The sequence below is a fragment of the Polistes fuscatus genome, unplaced genomic scaffold, assembly GCF_010416935.1.
Source record: "Polistes fuscatus isolate 324 unplaced genomic scaffold, CU_Pfus_HIC Scaffold28, whole genome shotgun sequence".
Lineage (NCBI taxonomy): Eukaryota > Metazoa > Arthropoda > Insecta > Hymenoptera > Vespidae > Polistes > Polistes fuscatus.
The window spans coordinates 395868-417341 of record NW_025113105.1 but is presented as its reverse complement, the minus strand read 5'-3'; the positions used below and the strand labels follow the sequence as shown (position 1 = coordinate 417341).

The 21474-nt window shown below is 30.0% G+C and overlaps 2 protein-coding genes and 1 long non-coding RNA gene across 3 annotated transcripts; all 3 read right to left on the bottom strand.

The window, feature by feature from the left end:
- Nucleotides 1-6316: 6316 nt before the first annotated feature.
- LOC122519004 lies at nt 6317-12416 on the bottom strand. Its single transcript, XM_043638168.1, has 11 exons — nt 12188-12416; nt 11898-12061; nt 11421-11825; nt 11107-11306; nt 10846-10988; nt 10585-10747; nt 10278-10357; nt 9730-10211; nt 9459-9618; nt 8767-9338; nt 6317-6487 (listed from the first exon to the last, which is right to left on the bottom strand). Exons 1-11 carry the CDS (start codon nt 12414-12416, stop codon nt 6317-6319), a joined length of 2769 nt encoding a protein of 922 aa, XP_043494103.1.
- A 1070-nt stretch (nt 12417-13486) lies between these two features.
- Nucleotides 13487-14651, bottom strand: LOC122519034 (cytochrome P450 4C1-like). The gene is made up of 6 exons (XM_043638195.1): nt 14604-14651; nt 14393-14499; nt 14246-14314; nt 13941-14115; nt 13666-13834; nt 13487-13578 (listed from the first exon to the last, which is right to left on the bottom strand). The coding sequence occupies exons 1-5, from the start codon at nt 14647-14649 to the stop codon at nt 13770-13772; spliced, it is 462 nt and encodes a 153-aa protein (XP_043494130.1). The 5' UTR covers nt 14650-14651; the 3' UTR covers nt 13487-13578; nt 13666-13769.
- A 24-nt stretch (nt 14652-14675) lies between these two features.
- On the bottom strand, nt 14676-15478 carry LOC122519033. Its single transcript, XR_006304231.1, has 3 exons — nt 15420-15478; nt 14997-15179; nt 14676-14910 (listed from the first exon to the last, which is right to left on the bottom strand). It is a non-coding gene; the product is annotated as an uncharacterized LOC122519033 (long non-coding RNA).
- Nucleotides 15479-21474: the final 5996 nt, after the last annotated feature.

Sequence of the window (21474 nt, the reverse complement as noted above, 5' to 3'; positions counted from 1 at the left end):
AAATATCAGGACCGATAGAATACACTTAACGAAATATTGTAAAGAGCAGAGTTGATCGATAAGATATTGTAAAGTCAATAAGACTAACGAAATTTGTATAAAATGTCAAAAATACGTATGGTAAAAGTGTGCAATAAAAAATGCTGTAATTTTTAAAAAATGTGCTAAAAATTCATAAGTAAAACTTTCTAAATAGAAAAGCGGGGAGCGGGTTTTTTTTGTAGCACCAGAAAAATATTATGTTTACTATCCAATTGGCCAAAATCTCTTTCTATATTAAGATACTTATGTTCTTTTGAAACGATCATTTGACTGCTTATGGTAGGAATAGGAATACATGAAATGTCGGAAGGTTTAGTGTTAGACATCTAAATTTCCAGATTGAAAAAACTTGAGCCAACTTTATCTCAGAAATATACTGATACTATATAATGTCCATAAAACTCACAATTCTTGAACAACTTGAGCCGCATTCTTCTCTTTTATAAAATAGCTTTAAAATTTCCCGACTTTTTTACTAATTCTTATTTATTTTTAAGACGCAATAACTTATGATTGGAAAAACAAATACCAAAACTTTATGTTTTAATTACTCTTTGATATGGCAGCTATCAAACTACATAAATATTGTCAAATTCGATTAAATATTACCAGAGTTATGCGATTTTACAACTATCTACCGGGAAAATAAGAAAAAAAATTTTTTTTAATTTAATATTTATAATATATGTAAAAAAAAAAATAATTATGAAAAAAAAAACTAATTTATATAATGAAAATATAAATCGAACATATGTATTTATATAAACCGACCCGAACCTTACGGACAACCCAATAAAATATACAAATTGCAATGCATTAATGAAAGACTATTACACAATGAATCGTGAACAGTAAAGTGCAATTTTACCGCTTACTGAACCAGGTAACGTAATACGAGACAAAGCGGAGAACTTTGAAAACTAAAATACAAAGAGATAGAAGAGAGAAATAAGTAGTAGATTTATATTTGCTTTAATGAAACATTCTAAAACTACAAAAGAGCTTATCATAGCTTTTTTATCAAAAGCTCAATAGATCTTTGCTTATTTTACATTATTTAATTATTTAAATATATCGCAAAATTGTGCTACTTTGAACAATTTTTCGAAGACTGCTAAGGCTTAACAATTTTACAAGTATTAAAAATATAAAACAAAAAAAACTGTGTGTAGCCTTCAAATGCCCGATAGAAGCGAAACTTGTATTTATCGTGTTAAAAATAATCAATTGATACATATATAAATATGATCCATATATAAATATGTACTTTATTGCGAGAAAATAAAACTAAGAAATAAAACGAGAGAAAAAAGATGGAGAAATTTAATAATTTAAAGATTTTATTGTCAATATTCGAAACAGTATTTATAAAATTTATTGTTGATTCAGTTTCCATCTCCTCTTTTTAAAAAAAAAAAATTATACGAGTAGCTTATAGTAACTAAAACATAGTATATTATATTTTTTATAATTATCGTATATTTTATATAGTTATTATATTTTTGCATTTAATTATAATAATTATTATTTCAATATAAATTATTCTACTAATGTATCAACTATAAGAAAATAAAAATTATTAAAATATGAAATATTTTACTTTATTCAATAAAAAAAAAATATCTTGAATAACCTCCGAATTCCATCTTATTAATGTTAACTATTGTATATCAGGTTTTAGAGCTCTTACCGACGTCAAAAACTGCGCATAAGAGATCTTTACATTACATTTGTTATCTTTCTGGCCAGTTTTTTCGGATATCAGGTCAAAAAATGTTTTCTCTTAGAGCTCTAAGATAACTTTGTACTAAGCGGGTTATAATGTATACTTTTTAAAATCTAATTATCAGAGGTTTTCAACTTAATGGATAGTTACTTACTTCCAAGATAAATATAAACCCGATGTTGTTTTTACGCAAACTTTTTTTACACGATTTTAATTATTTAATTATTTTGTTTATAACTTCTCGGTCTTCTTGTTTGGACGAAAATTCAACTGAAACTCTGTACATATCGCTACTATAGTTGTCCTCCTTAGCCGTCGCCGGTTTTGAAAATACATCGATCACACGGATCGAATTGTCATTTTTCGCCTTCCGCAATATATTTTGCAAAAACTCGATGCTCAGCCATAACGGTGTCTCTTCGGCCATTTCTGAAATTGGAATTGAAATCGGAGAATTTCATCGACAAATCATTGTTTATTTCGTTGTATTAGGAAATGTGGAAACGATTCTTTATAATAACTTATTATCAGCAGGGGAATATATAATTTTCTTTCAATTCTTAGGGGTTTTTGCCCCTAAACGAAGTACGCGAACCAATCCATTTTTTTGATATCATTTTTTGTATGTTACGGTCAATGTATATATTCCGGTAAATCTATAGAATGCGCAGAAGGTTTTGATTACTCTATGAAATGAGCTTTAATTTGCTATTTTTAGAGCTAATGGAAGGGAGAGAGAGGAGGAAATGAAACAAACCGCGATAGGTGTATGTTCGTATGGTCATCAAATAATCTTCACTTTCCGTACTGTGCACGCGTTTTTTCAACTGTCTGATAATAAGAACTTAATCTTCCATACTTCCACATTGTAAGGGTAGAAGAAGGTAATATAGAAAAAGATACGAATTCAATTATTATTATAATAAATAAAGTTATTATTGTGTTAAAATAAAGTTATTATTTAAACTTTTTAAAATTGTAAATAATTTAATAATTGAAATAACTTATTTAAAGTTATTATTTACCTTAAAAATAAAGTTATTATTTAAGATATTAAATATATATATTATATATAATATAATTATATTTTATATAAAAATAATTATTCTTATATTCCGTTACTATAAAGATCAGCGTAGTGCTTAGTTTCTTTTAAGTGGTGAGATTCAGTCAAGATTTTCAAAAAATAGATTTGTTTTTTTTTTACATTTTCTCGAAGTACGTTTCAAAAATATTCTCTGAAAAATTTGAAGGTAATCCGATGAATAGTTTCCGAGACATTCTACAATTGATAGGTAGCGGACAGAAGGAGCAAGCAACCGTTTTCGATACGCCTATTATATTTTACGAATAGTCTTGTGGAAACAACAACAAAAGAAACATCGAAAGCTGAAAATAAAGAAACAAATTAATTGACTCTATAGTCACGTACCGTTAAATGGCAAAATGTTTTCAATCCTAAAACTGCGGAATGTGATGAAAGTGTTACAAGTTCATCAGCTAATAGTAATTTATGTCATATGGCCGCAAAGTGGTGATTTTCTAACAACGACTATGTTGCGATATGAGTTTAAGGTTCGTGGCGGAAATGTACGAAAACGGGCGTAATTTTAACGTCCGAGGCGAAGCCGAGCGAATATCGTAGAATCGTCGTTGTCAAAATCACCACTTAGTGGCCAAATGACATACATTATTTTTTGTCATTATTGCTTCGTAATTTAAACTTTCGAGGGATACTCATTTTAAAAATGAAAAAATTTATAATCAGTCAGAATACATTATCGGAATATTTTTATAAACTTATTCAACTTATTATGAATTTTATATTTCTATTCAACTTGTTATGTATTTATGTAGTAAAATGGCGTTATTGTTATTTTATTAACATTAGGTGTTCTCTTCGCAATAAACTGTCAACAGAGAGAAATAATCAGCGCCACTAAATAGTAACTAAGAATAAAATTTACTAAAAATCTGCGGTCGGTACACTAGAATTTGATTTATTTCTTTCCTAATTTCATCCGATTGTACAAGGACAGTACGGAAAAAAAGGGGGAAGTAAACTTTGCGGCCTAGGCTGCGGAAAAAAGGCGGTATGGTAGAGTCTCTAAAAACGAATATCTTTTAGGACCCCACCCAGCGCTCGAAAGTTGAACTTTTGAAGCAAGTATGAGAAAAAAAATTAAAATGTGACATAGAAGATGATGTACCTAAAGATTGTCGTGTTGAATATAGAATAATAAACTTTGTTTCTGTATTACGACCATTTCGAATCTTGTAAAGGGAAAATAGTGTAATGAGGATGTGAAATTTCAGAGAGTAACCACGCGTGGTCCGGGATTAAAAATTGTAGTATCACGTGATAATTGTATTAACGATAACATTTCTTGTATATAATAATGTAAGTAATTATTTAATTAGTATTTCAATAAGTACATAAATTAAGTGTAAGATTGAAAAACTCTTTTAGAAATTTAAAAAAATGTATAACTCAAAAACTATGAGCTTTAGCAAAATTTTGTATATAATACTTTCGTTGTGAAATTGTCCAAAATATGAAAAGAAAATTAATTCATCTCGAAAAACTATAACTTTTTGAAAAATTGTTTAAACAATTGGCTATAAAGAATTAAATGCTCAATTTTTCGGCAAAAAGATTGTGATATTCAGATTCAGCGGATCAAAATACATAAAAAAAGTTTAGCTTTTTCCATCGAGCTCAAAATTGTACAAAAATATAATACCTTATCCAAATAAAAAATTGTTAAATGCGTTTTTCTCGAAACTATGTTTGTCAAGTCGGTGACCACTATAATTCAATAACAACTCGATGGATTTTGATGAAATTTCGACTGTTTATTAATAGCACTAAAAACTAATTCTTCATCGAAGGATTTTCATTTAATAGAATATCGATTTTTTAACAATTTTTTTTAACAAAAAACTCATGATATTTTTGTCAAAAATCGAAAAAATGCTAAAATCCCCCATTTTGGTAATTTTCAAAAAAATATAAAAAAGCATCGATGAAGGACAAGATTTAAAACTATATAAATTAATGATTTAGACCTAGATAAACTAATATGATTTATATATTTTTTTTTTTGATGATCTAATAAGATGTTCTGATGGTCACCGCGAAGCGCTTCTTGCGAAACGGGGTCTAACAAAAATGGCGATATTTTTATAAATAATTAATATTTGTTTTTAAAATTTTGTAGAAGTTAAGTTGAATCATAATATAACAACTCTGTGCAATCATTTTTATAAAGCAAACTTAATTATGTTAAAATTAAAAGCATACTTAATAAAAATTTCACTCCTCTGACTGTGTCTCCCACCTTAAGCGAGCTCCAACAAGACTATTGTTTTACAAATAGAGGAATCATAGATATATTCATAAACGTTCATAAATTTTGAAAAAATGTATCGAATGCGCACGGTAATTTCTTTTAAAAGCTTCTATTAGTCGATTGCCACTTATTACACAAAAGTACGAAAGTATTGCCTATCGCCAGGCGCTGAATAATGTAAATGAAACTTCTAAGAACGTTCGGGCGTATAGCATTGTGGTAATTTTTGCGTTTGTTGTGTGAAGAGAGAATTTTACTCTATTATCGTTGTGGTTTTGATTTCGGTAGTTTTAATTGATTGCTTTAATAGTTCTTTAATGTCCGATGTCTCATTAGTGTTAAAGTCTTTTTTATGTGTGTGTGCTCGTTTTGTCACTTTAGCGTAGCTTCTTTTGATTCAGTTTGTTCATATATTGGTACTTTATCTCTGTTGTGCATTTTCGTTTTGTTTATAGTAAGGAATTTCCTTGTAAGTAGCGTCTAGAATAGGTTTTACCAATACTTTTTTTCTTAGCGTTGAAAACAATTTTTGTTGTAGTAGTTTTCTCGTCTGACATCCTTTATAATTTTCTGGGTGATTACCGTTGCAGTTTACACATATGACGTTTTCGATTTTGCCCTCTTGAGGACAGAGTGTTGTTAAATGTTTTTTTACACATTTGACACAAGCAGGATTTCTGTTGCAATAATTTTTTGTGTTTCCATAAGCTTGGCATCGTCTGCATTGACGTATTTCTCTTTTAGTTCTAGGTAATCCGACTTTAATTATTGTATTAAGCAGGATATTAATGTCGTTATGTTTTTGTTATTATTCTGAGGAGCCTGTTCGATAAAAATAAAGGTAGCGGCTGTTTGGTATCGAATTTTGTTATATTATTTATTGTTCTTACCTTGTGACCAAGTTTGTGTAATTCATTTGTTATTTTAACTGTATTTGACTTGGAATAAAGTCCTTAAATTACGATTTTATAGCTCTTCTCGTTTTTTTCTTGATACTTGTGGTATCCCGGGTTTCAAGTTTTTTACATACAAAGTGCATTTGTTACCTTTCTGATCGTATCTGATGTAGTAGTTCGTACTTTCACTTGGTTCTCTATAAATTGTTTTATTACATAGTTATTTTGTTCAGCTGTCTCATTCAATAACTCGAGCAGAGGGTCGATGATTTCCGCGTCGATTTATATTGGTGGTGGTTTTACTGCATTTTTTCCTTCCAATTTTCAGTAGTATTTTTTGGTTTTGTTGACCTGACGAGTAGATCATAAGAGTTGCTTATGGGTATGTCTGGAAGCCATTTTGTTGGTAATAATGCGGAAGAGTTATTATTACTGTTTTTTGGTTCACCCATCTTGCGCTTTTTTGAACCCTGTTAGCGGGAATCCAGATTTGCGAATTTTTTAAATCTGTATCCATTCTCTCTTTCCACATATATGAGTTTTCATTATCTATTTTGATTATTCTCTTTTCTGTACGAGCAAGGTTAGAGGATTGTTTTGTTTCCATCAACGGTTGACCTATTTCGATATTAGCTCTTATTCGATTAATATAACTGCTCCCCTTATTAACTATTTTAAGAGGTGGGATGTTGTTAATTTCCATGGTCAAAGCTTTTTTGCCATAGGATTGAACACGCGGTTACCCGCGTGGGTGCAATGTTACCTCGCTAGAACACTGGTCACTTGTAGTTGCGATGTCAACCTAACTTACGTTATACTGTGTATCTCAACGTAAATACGTTTAAATAAATATTATTTAAATACTTATATTTTCGGAAGCGGTAGATAAACACGTCCGTATTTACTAACTATTGAACGAAGAATTCCTATTTTATTGATATGATAAATGAATGTGCTAGAAAAATTTACATCTAATCGCACATCAGCGTTTTTTCAGGATTGCATCGAGTTTGCGTCAGAGATACATCAGTGTTTTCTCAGAGTTTTTTCGGAATAAAGCGAATATTTAGCTCCTAACATCTTTCACACAAATTTATATATTTATTACCCCGCACAGGCCCGATGGAATTGAAAATTTCTTTTCGATATTGTCGATTGCGATAATCAAGAAATAATGGGAGTTTACTTTTCGCTTGAGACACATTTGATTACATATTTTTTTTTTTATTTATCTTAATCTTTTGTAGCACATACGCTCGTATAACATCCGTTTATTTTCCTTAAAAATTTTCTAACAGATATTATTTATTTTTTTAGGTTTTTTGCAGTTAAAAGAAACAATAAAGATAACATAAAAAAATGCAACCTCATCTTTTTAAAAATGAGCCAGCTTTATATTGTTAAGGCGTAAAAAAAATCGCACAGTGTGTTATTCAGTTTATACATTTTCAACCTAATTTTATGATCCATATAGAGGAGAAATAAAACGAATTAAAACTAATAAATAAGAAACATACCTTCGTTAACATCAAAAAAGACTTTTATTACTAATATTATCAAATAATCAATGTTTTTCCAGATATTTTTGAAGATATTCACAGTTTTTTTAATATCAATCACCACCATATGAAATAATTATAATAAACCAGGGGAAGAATAGGACGAGTATCTTTGTTACTGGACCCAGCAGGGCGTGCTTACCAACGGTTTGAAGAGTGGGGAGGCGCGATAACATTTCGATATTCTCAATATTCTCACAAAGAAAGAATATTCTTTCTACGATATTCACAAAATAATTGAGACGCGTATTTCGAATATACGCTAAGATTCTATAATCTTTATGGATCGTACATAAATCGTTAACACGTTGAGTGCCACACGAAATCCTAAAGAAAATCCTTGTCATTCCACGCTCGTTATTTAGTATTAAAAAAATATCAGAATATAGATATCAGTCCACACTAAATGTAAGAGAGATAAATCAAATTATTTCATGCTGTAAATTTGAAATCTCTTTGCCCGCGCATCGTAAAAACCGGAAGACATTGATCACTTTTGGAAGTTTGTTTTGGTAGGGATGCGTACGGATTGTAAAAATTCAATCTAAACATTTTTTCCTAAGCGCACCAAAAGAAATATAACTTCAATAAGAAATGATATGTTGATGTTAGGTGGATTAAATAAAATAGTTGTGGGTTAATAAACTCTAAAAATAACTCTTTATTCTAATCCTAGATTAATTTCTTACATTCTAAGTGTTACGACTAGCCGCTTGCTCTCTACCAACTGAACGTACACACGCATGCTGGCTACAATTGTAGCTCCCCACCATAGGCTCTCGACACACACTCATATATATATATATATGTGTGTATACATTATAGTATAAAGGTACCATACTCAACATGCTTCCTTACCTTTATACTATACCCCACTATCATTTATTATCACTTCAAATACAACTTTATTTTAAATTTAACATTCTTCTAAATTTTTCAAACTTATCTCTACATAACGCTTTTGTAAACATATCTGCTAGATTTTTTTCGGATTCTACTTTGATTACCTCGATAATCTTTTGTTCTACACTCTCATGTACATAGTGATAGTGAATTTCAATGTGTTTTGAGTTTTTCGTAAAATTACCGTACTTTGCAATATTTATTACCCCTGAATTATCTTCGTATATTTTAATCGGTTTTTCCATTTCAATTTCAAATACTTTTATTAGTTCCTTTATATATTTTACTTCAGTTACCAATTCCGATAATGCTACATATTCGGCATATGTTGACGCTTTGGTAATGCACTTCTGTTTTCGCGATTTCCAATAGATCAAGTTTCCATATAATCTAATCGCATATCCTGTTGTTGACTTTCTATCTGAACTATCACCTGCCCAATCAGCGTCTACATAACAATCAACAGTCTCATAGTTCTCATTTTTATTGTAACATAACTTTAAATCTCTGGTACCATATAAATATTTCAAGATTCTCAAAGCATATCTAAAATGTGTACTCGTATAACAATTCTGAAATCGGCTAAGGTAGTTTACACTATAACTTATATCTGGCCTTGTGCCCGAACTAATATACAACAAGGCCCCTAGTAGGTTTTTATACATAATATTTTCATTGCAACAATCCGGTTTTTCTACATTTAATCTTGTTTCCATTGGGGTATTATAACACTTACTATTTACTACATCATATTTATCTGCTAGCTTTTCTATATATTTACTTTGACTTAATTTCATTTCATTCTTCTCTATATTATAGTCTATCTCTATACCTAAGTATTCTTTAATTTCTCCCATGTCTTTAATTTTAAATTTTTCCCCTAATAATCTTTTAATAACTTTAATTTTATTTTTATTTTTACAACATATTATTATATCATCAACATAATTCATTAAGTAGACTTTATTATCTCCTGTACCGTGTACATATAAACATAATTCTATACCATTTGTCCTAAATCCTAAGCTTTCTACATACTTATTAAAACATCTATACCAATCTCGTGGACTCTCACTTAGACCATACATTGACTTTACTAATTTCATAACTCTATCTGTGCCATCACTAAAACCTTTAGGCTGTTCAATATACCTCTGAGATTACATCTCCATACAAGAAGGCTGAATCTACGTCTACTACTTCAATTGTCAATCCATTAAGCAACAGAAAGATAACAAAAACTTTATAGCCTGATTGCTCGCTACAGGAGCATAAATATCATCAATTGCATTTTTCTGTTTAAACCCTCTGGCAACCAATCTTGCCCTAAATCTACCATTCACCTTTTTAGTATATACCCATTTGGTATCAATAATATTCTTACTATTTTTCCTATTTACTAAAACCCAGGTTTTGTTTTCATTTATATTCTTAATTTCGTCTTTCATCGCTACTTCCCATTTCTCATGTTCCTCGCAATTTAATGCTTCCTCAAATGATTGAGGTACATTTATATCCATATAGTTTACAGAGATGCAATACGTTGTAGGATCTCCAAATCTTTTTACCTTATTTCTTGTTCTCTGTGATACACTCTCTGGGTCTCTATTGCTTTCATTTTTCCACTCATTACTTCCAATTTTCTCATTAGTGTTTTCTACTTCATTATTCTTATCTTCATCACTATCTCTAAGTTCCTCCTTGGTTTGCACAGAAATAGGAGTACCATTTTCTAAATTTACAAAATTAAATTTTTCATTTTCATTCTTTTCGTTTCTGTCTTTGGTTCCATTTTCACCATAAATCAAATCATTCTCATTTTCAATTACTTCAACATGTCTTGCATCTATAACTTTATTATCGACTAGAACTCTGTAACTATCATGATTGTACCCAACCAAAATCCCTAATTTGATTTATCATCCCATTTTCCTTTTCTTAAAACTTCTGGGACTCTTACAAAAACCTTACTTCCGTATATTTTTAAATGTTTAATATTTGGTTTTGTACCAAAGAAAATCTCATAAGGAGTTTTATTTTCCAGCGTATTGGCTATCGTACGATTTTTCAAATACGCTACCGTTTTCATTATTTCAGGCCAATACTTAATATTAACTTTTGCTTCTCTTGCTAAGCATCTGCCCATGTCCATTGCTGACCTATTGTACCTTTCTGCTACTCCATTGAGTTCATGAACATATGGGGGACAATTTAATATCTCAATACCCTTACTTTTTACGAAATCATAAATTCTCTTATTTAAGTACTCTGTACCATTATCACACCTTAATTTTTTATACCTTTACCGAATTGGTTTTCTACTAAGTTTACAAATTCAATTAGACAATCAGCTGTCTCATCTTTACTTTTAATACAATATATCTTAGTACATCTACTATAATCATCAATGAAACTTACAAAATATCTTTCTCCTTTGTAACCAGGAGTCCTATGAGGCCCATTTAAGTCTGTGTGAATTACCTCTAATATTTCTTTTGACCTAGTCCGCCTATTTTCAAATGGTACATTAGCCATTTTGCTTTGCTTACAATTTATACATTGCATAAAACCTTTTTCTATCTTATCTGGTAACCCATCGAGCATTTTATCCCTTACTAGTTTATTACCTAAAATTTATATGGCCAAGTGCTCTATGCCATTTTTCTTTACTTGTTATTTTAACAGAATTTGGGTAAACATTATCCTTATTATTCTTACGTATAAAGCTAGTCATATGATACAAACCATCAGTCTTTTCTGCTACTGCTGTTAATTTATGATAATTATTATAAATTTTTGCATATTTACCAGATGCTACTACTTTATTCTTCTCGGTTATTTTCGATATGCTTAATAAATTTCTTTTTATCCCTTCTACAAAAAATACATTTTTTAATTCAACATTTGTTTCATAGTTATACGTTTTGAACACCGTATTTACGCTTCCTATCTTAGTAGCTTTTAACTTTTTATCATTTGGGAGGATAACTTCTATTGGGTTTCTCAAATCTGTTATATCACATAGATATTTCTGATCATTTACGATATGATCTGTGCAACCACTATCAAGTAACCATTCTATAATGTTCTCATTCTCGTTTTCACTCTCACTACACTGGTTTACATTTCCTTGAACTACCTGTGTTGCCCAGGATTCGTGCGATGATTTCTGTTGTTGTTCATGACCTCTTCCTCGACCTCTGTACGTGTTGCCTCTGCGAGACCCCATTTGTCCTCTCGATGACTTCTGATATTGTCTTTGTTTGTTATGCCGGCAATCTTTTATATCATGTCCTGTTTTGCCACAGTTAAAACATTGACCTTTAGTTTTAACATTAAATGTACTCTGATTTATTTTATTTTCACTATCATTGGCATTTATCTTCTTTTCTCGAATCTTAGATTTTATTAAATCAACAGTATTTTGATCTTCTGGCACCAAATCAATAAAATCTCCAATATGTGCATAACTAGATGGAAGTGCTTTTATAATATATCTCATTTTCTCTTCTTCTAATAATTTTCCACCAGCCTGTTTAAACTCATTACAGGCTTTTTCAAATTCAATGAAAAATTCATCTACTGTGTGATAGTTTTCCAATTTTATTTTATCTAATTTATTCCGATTGATTATTTGCAGTGCAGTTGATTTACTTGTTTATAAAGTTTCTAATTTATTTATCATTTCAAACGTCGTCGTACACTCACTAAGATATTCTAATTGTTTATCGGATACAGAACTAATTAATATCGTTTTCGCTTTTAGATCTAACTTTTTCCAACTAGCTTCATTTTCTGTATCCAACCTTTTCCTTATTGCAGGCTTATCACATTCTTTATACTCTAATAAAGTCAAAAGTCTAAATTTCCATGCACTATAATTAACTCCATCAAATATTGGAATACGAATATCATCAATTCTTGCTTGATCAGCCATTTATTCTTCCTTTTATTATCTTTAATTTTTAACTAACCTCTTTAGCCATATGTTAATTAAACACTTACTTTTATATCGTAACCACGCTCTGCTACCATGTTGATGTTAGGTGGATTAAATAAAATAGTTGTGGGTTAATAAACTCTAAAAATAACTCTTTATTCTAATCCTAGATTAATTTCTTACATTCTAAGTGTTACGACTAGCCGCTTGCTCTCTACCAACTGAACGTACACACGCATGCTGGCTACAATTGTAGCTCCCCACCATAGGCTCTCGACACACACTCATATATATATATATATATATGTGTGTATACATTATAGTATAAAGGTACCATACTCAACAGATATATTAAAGAATAGTAAGTTAATACAATTAATAATAATAATAATAACGACATAATAGACGCAATTAAATCTATACTATGCGATATAATAAAAAAGTAAAATTATAAAGTAAAATAAAGAATTTTATGAACAAAAGTCGAATATAGAGTAGATTGATAGATACTCTAATATTAAAACACTGAACGATATCGCTTCTAACAAATAAAGAAATATAAAGTTAACAAGTAAAGCAATAAAATAAAAAGATATTACTAATATATATTAAATAAAATAAAAGCAATATAAGATTTTATTGAACGTAGCTATCAGAGAGTTGGCGAAAGAGTGCCGATCTTTTCCTCTATGGCGAGGAGATTTCCATTTTTGACAACAAAGTTCGAAGTTGCCATCGCAATGTTTGCCTACTCGACGACTCGCTTGCTCTTATTTTCTAGTTTCCACTTCGTTAGCCTCTCCTAGTCGACAGCTATCAAGGTTGCCGTTATCTAAGGGCTACGAACAAGGCACAACCTATGACAACGTAGACGTCAGTTTATAATATTTATATCTTATTTTAGATAGTTGAGCCGTGTTACGTCGAGAGGTGTCTGCCGGCAAAAATTTCTGTCGCACTTTGGAACAGAATATTGACAAAAATGTCAGATATTATCTTTTGTAAAATCTCAATAATATAGGTTTCGCTGGTTTCTAGGTAACCAGGTTGTATTTTAGGTCAATATCTTTAACTATTACTGGATTATCTATTTGTACAACAAATTTTCTTAATATTGTAGCAACTATTCCCTTCATATCGATCATTGCTAATGTCTGACCTGTAAAAGTGATGTTAAATATATATGTATTTTGCAAAATAACAGTTTCGAATATGAATTCAAGAATTTATAAAAATGTGGTATTACCTATGCAGTCTCTTCTTCCAGCACTGAATGGTAAAAAACATTTAGGATCGTAATTGCCTGGTAAAAACCGATCAGGATTAAATGTTAAAGGGTCCTTCCAATATTTATCGTTTCGATGAAGTGTAAATATAATAAGCAGTAGAGAACAATCTTTCGGTATTACCACATTCTCGTCCACTAAATAAAATAAATAAACACATATAATTAGTACATAAAAAAATAATGCGAATGGTAAAAAATATATACATGTAGTCATGTAGTATATGTAGGAATACCTCTCACATCTTTTTGTAAAACTCGACCAAGGATAGGAGCAGGAGGAAAGAGACGTAATGTCTCCTTGATAACACGCTCCAAATACTTCATTTTTTTAATATCTTCAAGTGTTATAGGAACATTTCGGGGATCGCTTGAGCCGTACATTTGGTACAACTCTTCGTATACTTGTTGCTGCAATCAGAAATAAGGAAATAAGAAAATAAGAAATATAAAGAAATAAAGAAATAAGGAAAACAATACAAGGTTAGTAAAAAGATATATTTGATTAATTATGTAGTATTTAAATGCTATCTGTACATACTTGAACTTCCGGAAATGTAGCAACCATTAAAAATAGAAAAGCAAGTGTTTCAGCTGTTGTGTCGCTTCCCTGAAAAGTAATACTAATTATATTTCACGTTTACTCGATTCCAAAAATTGTATTTAATCTAAAATTAAAAAAACTTACTGCAAAAACCAATGTATTAATTTCATCACGAATATCTTGTTCCGAATATACTCCTGTCTCATAAAATGATTTCAATAGCAAATCAAGAAATGTACTTGTATTTTGTCCTTTATTCAGAAAAATATATAATTTATTAGTTAGCATTGTTATATAAGTTTTCTATTCTTAAATGGATCAACAATAGAACTTGTTTTTAAACTGTTATACTTACTTGCATCTGACGCTTCCAATTCTGGAGTAATTTTATCTTTTTGCATTGACTCTTTTTTTCTCGTATAATCTTGACGAATGAAAGTTATATACATTAGTAATATATGATTTTGTTTTAGCAAAAAGAAAAGCAGTATCCATGAGTCTGAATAAGTTTAAAATTCAATAAGAGAAAACAAATATGGACTAAAATTGCTATTACATTATAAATATTAAAATATTCTTTTTATTTTAATACTCCGACATATATTCATCAAGTTTGCATTCGGGATTGTTCTGCCAATCAAGATCACGACCTAAAAAGCTATCTGTCAGTACAAAAAAAAGCAAATTTTAATTAACTTACTTATATTTATACAAATAATTGAAACATTTAAGAATTTCAAAAGCTTACCATATATTATATCCAAAGTACATAGATGTATGTAATGCAGGGTATCTATATTTTTTCCGTCAGTACTTTCTAAAATTGTAGCTAGTCTGTTTGAATTTTTTGATATCGAGTCCATAAAAGTAGAATGAAATTGTTCTTTGAATACTGGATTTAGGATTTTTCGATGAATTTCCCACTTTAATGCTTCAAATAAAAGAATATTTCTTACTAAAATTTCTTACGTTGTTTCTTTTTTTTATATTCATTAGTTAAAAAATGAGAAAAAAAATTTATTTTATACGCATGTATTTTTTTGAGACTTTAAACATTGTATGCTCAGATAAAGAAAAGTACTACTTTTACCAGTATTCCTTTGTAAGACATTTAAAAATATTCTTTTGGATTATTATATATATATATATAACATATGAACGTGTTGATTACCTGGGATAGTAAACAACCCATTACCCAGAGCCGGTTTGAAAAAATCATATATCAGATTTTCTCATAACTGTTAGACTTTTTTGTTATAATCTAGAAAGAAAACAAAAAATTAAACAAAAATAAAAAGCAAAGAATGACATAAATTAAACTCGCGTCTCCTCATTAAACGTCATTACGGTAAACTGATGAATTTTACCTCAATACATTTAGGATCATCAAATAATATAAATAATTTTGGATTTATCCAGAATCGCCATGGTGATGCATATTTGGTAGATAGTTTTAACATTTTATTGGTAACATCTCTAAAATAAATATCTTTAATAGCGTTAACATAAGTATAGATATGACAAATATGAAATACAGTCATACCTTCCATATCCCCAAGAAGCAAATACAGGTTTCCAATGAAAGGAAAAGCTTTTGGTCCCGAGAATCCTTTTGCCATATTAAATTCAAAATCTTATTTATTAAATATTTAATTATATAGTATAATATAATTGTTATTGCTGTTTTAGCAATAAGTGTATCGATATACTCCATGATGAATTAAGCAAACTAAAAATTACTGAAGAAATAAAATTTGTTTAAATATAACACTTGGACCTCCCGTTGTAACTTTGGAACGAATATTATGTAAGCACTGTGCAGAAAATTCTTGTACACTTCGCGTCTTAACAACAAGTGGCAATGTATAAGCAAACGGAAAGCCTATTTATACAAGACTAGGTACATACTTTGTCCAGACGTCAAAAACTGCCCGTATGAATACTAATTTGCATTTACATATGTACTATGTAATTTCCAAGATTAGAGCAAATAAATAAATAAAATATAAATAATATATATTTAAAAAAATCTTGTTTTCTTCCCTTTTTTGTATTTGATTTCGTATTATACTTATAAAAAACTATTAGATAATCAAAAAAATCTGACGAATAGCAAGAAGTATATTGATTATGATCAGATTAAAATAACTTCGTTTTGCATCATTGTATAACATTGATGATTAGTTTTAGTTACTCGAGATGTAACACATAGTTTTTCCTATCTTATGAAATAATACACTAATATGGTAGAGACATTTTTACATTTTTTGCTTTTTTGTTATACGCGTACTTATCTTCCTGTAAATTCAATTTTTTATGAATTGGTGCAATAGCGTAGGTAGTAGCGTTTTCGGCTGCCGATCCGATGGGTTAGTGTTCGATCCTTCTTGGGAAAATCTTTTTTTTATAGGTTATTTCTATATATAAATTTAAAACAATTTGTTTTCACATTTATTAGTATTTATTAAATATTTTTATTGAAATAATTTAAATTTTTTGCATGAAATTTTTAATGATTAGAGTATATATATATATATATATATATATGTAAGGACAGTAGTTCGAGCTATATTGAATTTAGCGCGTAAATAGGTTAGGGAATAAAACAGGTGGCGTTAGTGCTACAAAGAAAGCAGGAGTGAAAAGATATAGAAATTAAGAAATATAGTAAGAAAATTAATCAAGAAACAACGGTGTGGATATTAGCATTGAATGTTGTTTCTTTGTTATTACAGGTAGGATAAATAATTAGTCTAAGTTGCTACATTATTATTTTGTTCAAAATAAAATAAAACCTTTGTTATTACAGAGAAACAATTCTACCTATTATCTACCCATAACCTGCACTATAAATAAGACATTATAAAACAACATTCTCGTTGGAATTCACAACAGAAAGGAAAAAAGAAAATAAGAATAAAAGATGGAGCAGTTGCAATTTACTTTTACGATTAAAGGGACAGATGATCAGAAAAAGAATGTGCTCTGTATAACCTCAATCGGCACATCGAATGGCCACGTATATGCAATTCCGGATGAGTATCAACCAGTTACACAACACAAAGAAATTATGGCACAACCGATATTTAATAAGATAAAAAATTCGTTAACGAGAAGGCACCAAATAAAGAGAGTATGGATCGATTTAACAGAAGAATTAGCGAAAGTTTACTTAGACGAAGGAGGGAATTTACACATAAAGGGATTGTTCCTAGAGGAGATACTGGAGAAACCGGAGGATAGGTCACAAACTTCAGAACAACCACTGATGAAAATGTTAGAAAAGTTGCTCGAAAAGAGCCAAATACAGTCGGAAAGTACAGGAAAAAGGGCAGAACAATTCATGATTGGGAGATTTGATGGAAGGAATTTAGACGCAGATCAATGGATCACGAGTTTCGAAAAAGAGTGTGAACGATTTGACATCTCTGAGGACTATAAAAAAATTGAAATCTTGAAATCATTCATGGATAAGAGCGCCGCAGATTGGTACAGTTGTACATTGTTAAAACTTACGATTGAAGCAAGTTGGGAAGAGTGGAAAAGAATCTTCTGCAAAACATTCGTCAGCAAAGGTTGGTCTAGGATAAGATATGCTCTGTCGTTTAGATATCAAACGGGTCCTTTGCTTGATTATGCGATAAAGAAAGAGAAACTTTTATTAGAAGCAGGAAGATCGATGGACGATGGAACGTTAATTGATTTAATTGCAACTGGCCTGCCAAATTTTGTATCTGATAGGATTGATAGAGAAAAATTAAGAGAGACAGAAGATTTATATAATGAAATAACGAAATTAGAATATCTAGTTTTCAAGAGCAACCCTGGTATAAAAAGGAATAAGAATTACGATAACAAAGAAAAGACAGAAAGAACACCATGCGAAACTTGTAAAAAGAAAGGCAAAGGCGTACGCTTCCACCCTGCAGCCGAATGCTGGTTTAAAGATAAGAAATACGAAACGAAGCATACCAATAATTCAATATTAGAAGTAGAACTAAGTGATGAAGATCCAAAAAACTATTAACTCCACCATTAATCGAACTTAAAATAACACTGAACAACACGTTCGATGTAACCGCTATTTATGATTCAGGCTCAAACATCTCACTAATAAATGCAAGACTAGTACACTTGAAACATAGGAGAACTAATTTGAGACAAAAAGTTAATTTAAGAACGATTAATGGTGTGTATAAATTAGAAGAATTAATAAGAATCAAAGCAAAGATATTGAATATAGAAGAAGATATAGACGTATTCATAATTAATAATGAAAATTTCAAATATGACTTTCTAATAGGATTAGATTGCATAAAAAAATTTAAACTAACACAGAATGAAAAATTAGAGATAGAACAAGAAAAATCCCATTTAATGGAGAAACAAGAATACCAAATGAACTTCAATGAACATGTAGATTTAGACAGTTTCCAAGTCTTAACAAATCACTTAGATCATTATGAAGAAAAAATAATAGAGAATCTTATAGACAAATATAAAAATATATTTGCTAGAGATAAATATGATATAGGCGTAGTAAAAGACTATGAAGCCAGAATAGATCTCATAGTAGATAAATACTGTAGCAAGAGGCCTTACCGATGCACAATTGAAGATAAAAAAGAAATAGAAGAACAGATCTCAGAATTACTTAAAAGAAATCTAATAGAAGAATCATATAGTCCTTTTGCTGCTCCAGTTACATTGGCATACAAAAGAGATGAGAATAAAAAATCAAGACTATGCATAGATTTTAGAGACTTGAATAAAATAGTAGTTCCCCAATCACAACCATTCCCATTAATTGAAGATTTAGTAGTAAAAACAAGGGACTGCAAATATTTTTCAAAATTAGACATAAACTCAGCATTTTGGTCTATTCCTCTTCGAATTGAAGATAGAAGAAAAACAGGATTTGTTACCCAAGAAGGTCAATTTCAATGGACGTGCCTTCCGTTCGGACTGAAGACGTCGCCAGCAATTTTTCAGAGAATATTAAGCAACATAATAAGAAAACATAGGCTGTCAGACTTCACGGTAAACTACATCGATGACATACTGATTTTTTCAAAATCTTTTAAAGAACATGTAGAGCATCTGTCACAATTATTAGAAGCAATAATGGAAGAAGGGTTCAGATTAAAACTCTCTAAATGCACATTTGCATTAGATTCCGTACAATACCTAGGTCACATCATAAAACATAACTCAATTTCGCCAATAAAAGATAATCTAATTTCAATAAAAAAGTTTCCAATACCGAAAAATCAGAAGAATATCAGACAGTTCTTAGGGAAGATTAATTTCTACAACCAATACGTTCCGAAAATTTCACTAATTTTAGAACCCTTACATAACTTACTAAGAAAGGGACAAAAATTCATTTGGTCAAAAGAATGCCAAGAAGCCTTTGAATATATGAAAGATTTCCTCTGCACTCAACCAACATTAGCCATTTTCGATCCCGGTCTACCGATACATATATACACGGATGCAAGTTTACAAGGTATAGGAGCTGTGTTAAAACAACCACAACTAAACGATGATCAAAAGATGGAAAAACCAGTGGCATATTTTTCAAAAAAACTCAATGAAGCACAAAAAAGAAAAAAAGCTATTTACTTGGAATGCTTAGCAATAAAAGAATCAACGAAATATTGGCAACATTGGCTTATAGGTAGACACTTCAAAGTATTCTCAGATCACAAACCATTGGAAAAGATGAATATTAAAGCTAGAACAGATGAAGAATTAGGCGATCTCACCTACTATTTATCACAATATGATTTTGAAATAATATATCACCCAGGTAAAGATAACTTAGAAGCAGACTGCTTAAGCAGAAACCCAGTATTAGAGTGTCAGGAAGACGAAGATGATCAATTAAAAATTGTGAATTTAATAAAGATAGAAGATATTTATGAAGATCAAAAGAAAAATGATGATATAAAAACTAACAAAAATAAATTACTGTTAAAAGAGAATTTGTACTATAAAAAAGTAAGAAAGAAAGAGAAAATCGTACTATCAGAAGAATTCTGCAAGAGATTTATAAAAAACACCCACGAATATTTCTGTCACATCGGCATAAAACAAATGCAAAGAAAGATATTACCATACTATACAGCAAATAATATTTCAGAGAATATAGAGCGAATATGCAAAAATTGTGAAATCTGTATAAAAAACAAGTCAAGGGGACAAGATAAAATTGGACTGATGTCTAATCTTGGTCCAGCAAAAGAACCATTTGAAATAGTTTCCATAGATACAATAGGGGGATTCGGTGGTTCACGATCCACAAAAAAATATTTACATCTTCTAGTAGACCACTTTACAAGATTTGCTTATATATTGACATCAAAAACACAAAGCGCGAATGATTTTATTAAGTTGACGAAAAACGTGCTAAAAGAAAACAATATAAAGATGATTTTGACGGACCAATACCCGGGCATAAACTCAAATGAATTCAAGAATTACTTGGAAAAGCAAAAAATCACGTTGATTTTTACGGCAGTTAATGCTCCATTTTCCAATGGTTTAAACGAAAGAGTAAACCAAACCTTAGTAAATAAGATTAGATGTGCAATGAATGAAAAAAAATAGAAGGAGTGCATGGACAACTGTAGCACACAACTGCGTAAGGAGATATAATGAAACGGAACACACAGTCACTAGATTTAGTCCAAAATATTTATTACGAGGGGAAGATACCTCAACATTACCAAAGGAGTTACAGAAAGAGAAGGATAATAATAGGCTAGACAATGATAGAACAATTGCCTTCAAAAATAGCACTAAATATCATGAATACAACAAGAGATTATATGATAAAAACAGAAAGGATTACGATTTTAATATCGGAGACTTAGTGTATGTTGAAAATAGTAATCGACTAAATCGAAAAAAACTAGATGAATTGAGAATCGGTCCTTACAGGATTTTAAACAAAATATCAAAATCAATATACGAAATCGATATAGGACATAAAAGAACAGTACTAAACTTGTTTCATATTTCTAAACTTATTCCGACTCCATATGATTCAATTGGAATAGGTGCTGCTGGCACCTGATTACGACTTCCTGTAATGTGTACAAAAAAAAAAAAAAAAAAAAAAAAAAAAAAAAAAGATTTATGTACCAAAAATTTTTTTTTTTTCTTTCGGAGGGGGGAGATGTAAGGACAGTAGTTTGAGCTATATTGAATTTAGCGCGTAA